Consider the following 8,955-nt stretch of genomic DNA (forward strand, 5'->3'; position numbering starts at 1 on the left):
TCCTGCATCCCCAAAGGGCAGCAGCTCTGCCTCTGGCATGGCAGACTTGCTCCCCTGTGCTTAATTTGAGTGCAGGAGGGACTGCTGGCTGTCCTTCAGGCCTTGGGATTGGCACTACTGGCACACTGACACCCCCACAATCCCAAAATAGCTGGGTGAAGAATGTGGGTGACACCAAATGTCTGGTTTCTTGGGCAGCCCCAGGCTTTGCCCCCAGCAGGCCACACATGATGAAAGGAGCCAAATTTGGGGGGGGGGGGGTACTTGGTGTTTTCTGGGCTCCCAAGGAAGATGACACAAGTGTCCTGATGGCTTGTTGGTAAGAGACTCATTATTATTCTGGGTGAGGGATTGGTTTAACCCTTAAGTCTCTGGTTGCTGATGGAAAAGATGCACAGATCATTCCCTTTCAAGTGGGAGTGATTCCTGAGAAAGCAAGAAGCAAAGCTGGGAAGGAGAAGATGTCTTTTGTGAGACATGGGAACTGTATAAACCGTCTCAGGGAAAAGAGGGTTTGCTCCTGAAGGATATTTGCATTTTTCTGCTGGGAGGAGCAAACACAATCATGGCAAAGGGGCTGGTTTGGGTGAAGGACACACTGGAAAATCCTGGGGAGGACATAAACCTCACAGGAGGTTTGTACATGCCGTGTGGGCTGGGAAATCTGCTGGGACCTTCCCTGTCCTGCACCACTCCCCTTCCCTCTCCCTCCCTGCAGATGAGTAATGCCACACGTGCTGTGCCCTCTCCCGTGGCACCTGGCGCGCCGGGGCCTGGCACAGCAGCCAGGCTGGCCTCAGCCCCGCCATTCTCAGCTGTTGCCCTGCTTACGGCTGCCCACAACAACTCCCAGGAGGGCCAGCAGCTTTTCCTGACCACGACAGCAGCACAGGTCATCTCTGGCATCTTCGTGTGGTCAGCACTCATCGTCACCTTCCACCAGGTATGGGCTGCAGCAGAGGTGGGGCTCAGCACAGGGATTGACATGAGAGCAAAACTATTGATTGCCCCCAAGTCCATTGCAAATCACTCAGCTCCTGGTAAGTATTTCTTCCTGTTGCTGCCCAGAGGTGATATCCCTGCTGCTCCCTGTCAGGAGCCTGGTGCTGGCAGCTCATAAGGATGGACTTTGACCACAGTCTCTGCAGGTGGTTGCCAGAGCCAGGAGAGGCTGCAGGGCATTGGTACTGCCCAGAGGCAACACCCAGTGGAGCATTTTGCCCTGTCTTGAGGCATAGCCCTAGTGGGCATGGTTTAGGGGGCTGTACAGGTCCATGCTGCTGAAGACAGGCCCAGGGCAAGTGGCTGTCTCCAAGCACTGGGATGGGGCTGCACAGGGGAGGGCACATTCCTCACACAGCCCAGGGAAGGAGCCTGATTTTCACATTTTTTCATGCAAGGCATGGCCCAGGGATCGGGATGGAGCCTGTTGTGTGTGTTCACTGCAATGGGTCTGTAGTGGAAAGCTGGCAGAGCTCTCACCCCAGAGAGGAGGGTTAGCACAGCACCTCTGTGCCTTGGGGGTTCCCGTCCTGACCTGTGGCAGCCACAACTCTGCATGCTGGACACTTTGCAGATCTACACACACCTGAGGAATTACACCATCCCCAAAGAGCAGCGCTACATCATCCGCATCCTCTTCATCGTGCCTGTCTATGCCTTCGACTCCTGGCTCAGCCTCCTCCTCCTCGGCAGCCACCAGTACTACGTCTACTTCGACTCGGTGCGGGACTGCTATGAAGGTGAGCACAGCATCTGCTCAGCAGGGAGGCTGAAGGCAAAGCAGGGCTCTCATCCTGCTGACCTGCCTCTGGAGCACCTTGGGTTGTGAAGTGGCAAATCTCCATTGCTTTCGCTTCCCACTCTCCCTTCCTCCATGAAGAAATTTTCCCCTTCCTTCTCTGTCAGCAGCACGGAGGGGATGCCCTACACACAAATACGAGTGCTGCCTTTCAGTCACAGGCTTGGAGGGACCCCAGCACCACAGTCCTGCGAAAGAGGTTTTCTGGATGCTTGTGGGGTAGAAGTACATTTTCTCTAAAACATGAGGCAGATACACCCAAGAAATTGGGGAGTTGGGGTGTGTTGATGTGCAAGGGAAACTTGTCAGGATTAAGGCTGTTTTCCTACCTTGGTCCTCTTTTCCTCAGGAACTAAGTTGTGTGGGCATTTGCATTACTTCAGGTTTGGTGTATATGAAAAATAAGTGGTGAGGATGTCCAAAAAAACTGTTCAGGACCCACTGCTTGCTGGCCACCAGCCATTTGCCCCTTAGCAATTTTGAGGTACTTCTATGCAGATGATCCCTGGATAGACTGTGTGTGCCCAGAGGAGCTGCTGTGTCTGTAATGAACTCTGTGCACATAGAGCAATGTGTCTGACTCCACTTGGAAGTGGGATAGATTTGACCTGCTGCTCTTCTCACTGGGCTCCCACCCACCAGCATCCCAAATCTTGATGCAGTGCCTGGTTGGATGAGGAAACACCTGAGCAGGAAGAAATGTGAGATGAAAAAAAAACCCTCCAGGACTTCCATCAGTCCTGCTGATCCTGTCTGCCCTTGCCTTGGCAGCTTTTGTGATTTACAGCTTCCTGAGCCTGTGCTTCGAGTACCTCGGAGGGGAGAGCACCATCATGACAGAGATCCGAGGGAAGCCCATTGCGTAAGTCCCAGCATCCTGTGAGTTCCTCCTCCGCCCACTTTCCCCACCCAGCATCCCCAATGGCATCCCCTCACCTTCTGCTTCCAGGTCCAGCTGCTTTTATGGAACCTGCTGCCTTCAGGGTATGTCCTACTCCATCGGGTTCCTGCGCTTCTGCAAGCAGGTGGGTGCCCTGTGGGGAGCATTGACTCCACTTCCCTCAGATGAGGGCTCTCTGGGAGGCAGGCTCCTTCCCCACTGTCCTGCCAAGGGGGCTTAGCTTCATTATTCACTTAAGATGCTGGATTTGGAGGCTTTTTTCCTCTGAGGGAGGCAGGTCACCAGCTTGCTGGCACCTGGCCAGCAGCAAGGCTGCTTGCTGTCCTTGCTTCTGACTCACTGCTGAGTCAGGGTCTCCTCCCACTGCAGAGCTCAGATTGCCATCTCTGTCCAGTCCCAGGTTAGCCTGGACGCTGTCTCACTCCTCAGGACTGCACTGTGGGCTGAATCCTGTCACCTGTCTGTCCCCAAGCCCTCTGGTCCCCCACCTTGGACTGGCTATGCTGCCTTTTGAGAGCTGCCTTCTGGAAACCCCACTCCCTCACATCTGCAGACCTTGTGCTGGTTCATATTTCACCCCAGAGCACTGCTCTCTCCTCTTGTGTGTGTCCCTGGAGCAGAGGGTAGGATGTCCTGCTGCCCGTGGTACACTGTGTCTCTCCCCTGTGCAGGCCACGCTGCAGTTCTGCATTGTGAAACCCCTCATGGCAATTGTCACCATCATCCTGCAGGCATTTGGGAAGTACCACGATGGAGACTTCAAGTGAGGATGCTGGGTGGGGCTGGGGGAGGTGAATGGGAGGGGATGGATCCCTGCTCCATCACCAGTGTGTCCTGCCAGTCTCCCCAGGGAGCTGCTCCATGGATAGTGAGAGCACTGTGAGCCCAAAGTGCTTAGGAACAGACTCACTGCCCCCAACCAATAAAGGGACAAAAGTCCTGTGAGCCATAATAAATAAAATAATAAATTAAAAAATTAATAAAAAGAGGTCCCACCAGCAGAGGAAAAGCTGTTACCTCTGCCCTGCTCCCCCTCCTGGGCTGTGTTCTCCCCCACAGCAAAGCTATGCACCCTCCCCTTCCCCATTTGATCTCTCTTTGCCCCCAGCTGCACTTTCTTTGCTCCCCACAGCCCAGGGCAGCAGCTCTCTCTCTCTCTCTCTCTGCCTGCAGTGTCCACAGTGGATACCTGTACATCACCATCATCTACAACTTCTCTGTCAGCCTGGCCCTTTATGCCCTTTTCCTCTTCTACTTCGCCACCATGGACCTGCTGCGCCCGTTTGAGCCGGTCCTCAAGTTCATCACCATCAAGGCTGTCATCTTCCTCTCCTTCTGGCAAGGTGGGTCCCACCATGGACACCCAGCATTTCTCCTCCCATAACTCCACCTGGATCGGGGTGGAGAGGCAGAACTGATCCCTCTCCCTTCCCCCATACAGGGACACTGCTGGCAATCCTGGAGAAATGTGGGGTGATCCCTGAAGTTCAGATCATCGGTGGGAAGGAGGTGGGAGCCGGGACAGTGGCTGCTGGCTACCAGAACTTCATCATCTGCATTGAAATGTTCTTTGCTTCCATTGCCCTGCGCTACGCATTCACCTACCACGTGTACAGGGAGAAGAAAGAAAACTCCACAGGTAACTCTTCCTCACTTCTTCCTTTCTGCAATGACTAAGGAAAGAGGAAACCTCCCTTATTTTATTAGTATCCTATTACTAATGGGATGATAAAAGCTACAAGAGGAATTTCTTTACTCCATGCATTTCTTCTCCCTCTTCCCGCATGACACCCACAAGCTAAAACAAAGGGGCAAGTAAGGAGACCTTGGTGTGGCTGGGCAGGATTAGGGGATGGTGGTATTACCCACATGCTCTTGGAGAACATCTATCCTTTGGAACATGAAGCTGGGATTGCCTTCTTTCTCCTTGGAACTTGGAACCACAAGCTGACACGGCCCACAATGAGCCCCTGATCTCAAATTTCTAAGAAGTGTCTTGGATCACTTGTGCTCGTTGGTGTTGATTGTTTGCTGTCCCATCACCCTCCTGCTCTCCCTGTTTTGCAGCAAACCTCGCCCCAATGCAGAGCATCTCGAGTGGGCTGAAGGAGACCATCAGCCCCCAGGACATCGTGCAGGATGCCATCCACAACTTCTCACCCACGTACCAGCACTACACCCAGCAGTCCATGCAGGAGGCAGAGCGCAAAGCGCCAGGGGACAACGGGCACGTGGCCTCCAAGATAGATGGACAGAGCAGCAGGAAGAGCAAAAACATTGAAAAGAGAATGCTAATCCTGTCAGATGAGGAGCTGTAGGAGGTATCAGAAGAGACACTGACACTGAAGAGGTTTTAACCCATGCAGAGGGGAGGTGTCTTGAGGCTGAGACAGCCTGGGCTAATCAGAATACTGAGAAGCCAGGAACTCTATCCAAAAAGCCAGTCTCTCAAAGGGAAGATGCAATAACTCAAAAAAGGTTAAGTGAAATAGCGACAGCTTCTGCTGTCATGGATGAAGCTGTGTTGGACCCTGTGATGCAGCCTGGGCTTTGCTGCCCCACTGCTGCTGTCTCTCTGCCAGCCCTGTGCCAATGCTGGGGGATGCCAGGCAGGGAGGGGAGCTAGGGTGCAGGACAGACCGCCGCCCTCGCCCTACTCTTACCTCCAAGCAGTGCTGAGGCCTGAGAGAAATGCTTTTCTCAGCACAGTTCTGCTCTAGTTTCTCCCAATTTGAGTAACAAATGATCTCCAAGGGCTCTGTGGAGAAAACCAGCCCAGGAAGGTGACTTCGCTTCACCTCAAAACCCGGTAAAGGTTGAAAGACGTCATTCCTTATTTTTACATCTTTCCCCCTCTCCTTCTCACAGCAAAGCTTATAGAGATGTGCAAAAGACCTTTACCGTGGAGAAAGAGTAAGTCATCCTCTTCTCCCTCCAGATGTGGATGCAGCTGTCCAAGTAACTCCTCTGGGAGTGTGGCAGGACCTCATTGGGACTAACCAGAGGTCTGCAGCTGCATTTCTGAGAGCTGCCGGTGACAGAAGTGTTTGTTTATGTCTAAACCAGCTTATCTCTGAACGGATCAGAAGTTAAAAGGGATTCCAGCTTCCTTATCAGAATCTTTATTAGGGAACCAGACTGTGACTGGTGGTGGTAGGAATTCACTTACTGGGAACTGTCTGTTCCTCCTAACCCTTCACTATTCCCCATCCCTGGGCTTTGCCTGACCTGTGGGAAGGCAAGCAGGAGCTGAGCCTAGCTGGGTGGCCATGGTGAGGATAGAGAGGTGCTGAGGGATGTTGTCACATGGGGCAAGACCACAGGCAAGGGAAGACTGTGTATGGAGGGATGCTCTTTGTATCAGTGATGGTGAGCTCATATCCTTCTGTTAGGACTTCTCCTTTCTTCCCCATTTTTTAGTCTAATTTCTATTCTCTTATTAATGAGATGATTCCTGGGAATGAACTTAGGCACTGGTTGGGTAGTTGTCTGGGATGGTAGCTGGCTAGTGGAAGGATGAAGGCAAATCTATAGCCTCAGATTTGCAGTCATGTGGCAAACAAACCAATGGATAAGTCTTGGAGCCCTTTTAAACACAACTCATAGAATTTGGATCTTTTTTTTTTCCCTGCTCTTAAGCTGCAAAATGTAAATCACAACACAAAATTATTTATTTTTTTTCTAATAAACAGCAATTTCTAGCACAGAGCAAGCAAGCATTTTCACTGAGCTCAGCAAGCAAAGCCCACGATCTGCCTGTTCCTGCTATAATGCTGATGCTCTTAAGCTTAACGTCCTCCCTGCCCCTCAATGCTGGCCCAGCAGAAATACCTGCACACGCAGCATCCTGCACATTTTGGCATTCCTACAGGATTTGTGCTCATCTTTTTCACTCCACAAAGAACGTGTGTGTCTCCCGCTTCCTCTCCTTGCACAGCACCTCTTCCACCCCTCACCTAAACTGTGGATGCAGTGGTTCAGAGGTGCTGGATCTGGTTTAGCTAAGCTAAGCCCAGACTCCAGCACCAACAAGACAAGCTCTGATAATTATTATTATTGGAAAAATCTTACCATGCTATAGCACAGCAACCTACAGTTCAGCCAGTCCTGCAAGTCCCTCTGGTCCGAAGGAGCACTGCTCATACCTGCTCAGCCGGTGAGACTGCTGCCACTTTTCCTGCAAGGAGGTCCATAAACAAGAGCCAGATGCTGTGCACATCCAGGCATTCATCCAGGATCCTGCACATCCTGGGAGCAAGACTGTCCTGCATAGAAAGTGCAGCCTTAGTACTTGGGGACAAGGCTGCTTGGCTTTGTAATGCAGTCAGCACAGAAGCAGGGACATCTCAGCTGAACATCTTGGTCTTCACCCCTCTGGGAGAGGACAGCCACAGCTGCAGGAACAGAGGCTGCTCTGGCTCCTGGGGCGAGGACAGACTGCAAAGGTGATGATGGCACATCTGCTGGCGTGCTCTCAGCCGCTGAGATAAAGACTTGCACAAGAACACAGCAAGAACCGTGGTTGTACTTCATTGCACAAATGATCGACTCCGGTGCATAATGGGCTGCCTCCACTGCTCTGCCAGCAGGTGCAATTCCCAATGCAGACAATAACATTTGCCTATTTATGTCAAGCCCTGATTACTGTATTATATGTAAAACAGATCTTTCTTGCAAGCCAAACAAGGGGGGGAAGAAAAAAAAAAAGTCAGCTGTGACTCATGCAAGTCAGCAGTGTGATACCAGCCTGAAGGAGCCGTGCTGGGCTGGACACCAGCTGGCTGCCGCGACGGCAACAGCAGGCACCCTCCCTGCTCCAGCCTGGGCCTCCTGCTCGTCCTTCTTCTTGGAGAGGGGAGAGAGGCAAGAGCTGATGGCTCAGGCTGGGCGCCGTCACGGCCCTCAAACCCTTAGGCTGTCAAAAGGCATCCAAGGGGAACAGAAATGCCAACGGTGATGTAGGCTGGACACGGTCTCCCCTGCACACACGTCTCCTCCACCTCCTCAACAAGGACACGGGGAAAGCAGGCGGCGAGCACACGGGTGACCTACACGGGAGCCTGCTGTGCCTGGAGCCACGCCAGCAGGCAGCCCGGGAGGAACAGGCGTCTCTCACTGCCAGCAGAGCAGCAGGCTCCAGTGGTCGGCAGATTTGTTTTCCCGTTGTCGCTTGTCCTCGGGCTTTCCCCAAGGACAGGGCTGAGCTGCAGCTATCGGATCTCCTGGTGGTTTTTGGGCTTGATCAGGCAGGTTTACACCCTACTCATGTCGGGGATGATCATCACAGCACACCCTGCGACTACACCTGCAGGAGCTCAGGCTGACCTCTAAAAGCAGAGGGGAAGGAAGGCAGCCACTGACACCACAGCAGAGTCAGCTGTCACATATGGCTGCTCGCTGCACAGCACCCAGAGACAGACACTTCTTGTTTTGGGTGCTAGCACTCACCAACAAGTCCCTGGGCCCAGCTGCTGACAGGCACCAGACTGCCAGACCTGTGCCAGAAAGCAGGATTTGTGTTTTTGCCACCCTGTTCACAGCGACCTTCTGTGCTCCTCCCCTATGCATGGTGAACATTGAGTTTTCTTTCACTTACGAACCTTCACCTGGCCCATTCCTGATGCCCTTCTCCTCCTGAACTAATGCTCCTCTATCCCTCCAACAATCACAACTGGCCCACCTCCCTGTCCCCTCTGTTGTCAGCAGCTCCTTGCTGCAGTGACTCCAGGCAGGAGCCAAAGCAGCTGATGATGCCTTTTTTGCCCAGCACAGAGACTGCCATCACCCTCAGGCTTCACCCACGTGCCTGCTCAGCCAAGCCTGCCTGGCCCCACCTAATCACCATCCATTACCTGCTGACACACAAAGCCTTTCAGCCCTGCTCCTCTTCACTTTGCCCTACCTCTTAATTCCACCTTTGGCCAACACACCCATCTGTCTCCAGCCTACTGCCTCAACACAGGCCAAGTGTTTTACCCCCTTCAGCTGTTCCCTCAAGAAATTCTACAACTTGAAATAGGGAATTAAAGCCAACACAAGCCCTGAAAGCTCACTGGCATAAGGTACCACCTTTTCAAAAGCCCCAACAGGGAAAAGCAAAAAGATGAAGTATTGATGTAAGGGGTTAAAGCAGTTTATTCACAAGCAGTCACACAGGGAAACCATGAAGGGATATTTCACAACCAAAGGAAGAGAGAGGAGTGTCTCTCTCCAGCACTTCCAGACAGGTCACAGTGTCTCCAAGCCACAAGTG

General features: G+C 52.6%; 1 protein-coding gene across 1 annotated transcript; it reads left to right on the forward strand.

Annotated features, from left to right (window-relative positions):
• Nucleotides 1–643: 643 nt before the first annotated feature.
• On the forward strand, nucleotides 644–5,020 carry TMEM184A (transmembrane protein 184A; the record flags this gene model as incomplete). Its single annotated transcript, XM_084216273.1, has 8 exons — nucleotides 644–943; nucleotides 1,577–1,742; nucleotides 2,573–2,663; nucleotides 2,751–2,826; nucleotides 3,374–3,465; nucleotides 3,876–4,045; nucleotides 4,144–4,341; nucleotides 4,770–5,020. 8 exons carry the CDS (start codon nucleotides 644–646, stop codon nucleotides 5,018–5,020), a joined length of 1,344 nt encoding a protein of 447 aa, XP_084072399.1.
• Between the last annotated feature and the right edge of the window lie 3,935 nt (nucleotides 5,021–8,955).

The sequence above is a fragment of the Fringilla coelebs genome (assembly GCF_963513975.1).
Source record: "Fringilla coelebs genome assembly, chromosome: 16".
Taxonomy (NCBI): Eukaryota; Metazoa; Chordata; class Aves; order Passeriformes; family Fringillidae; genus Fringilla; species Fringilla coelebs.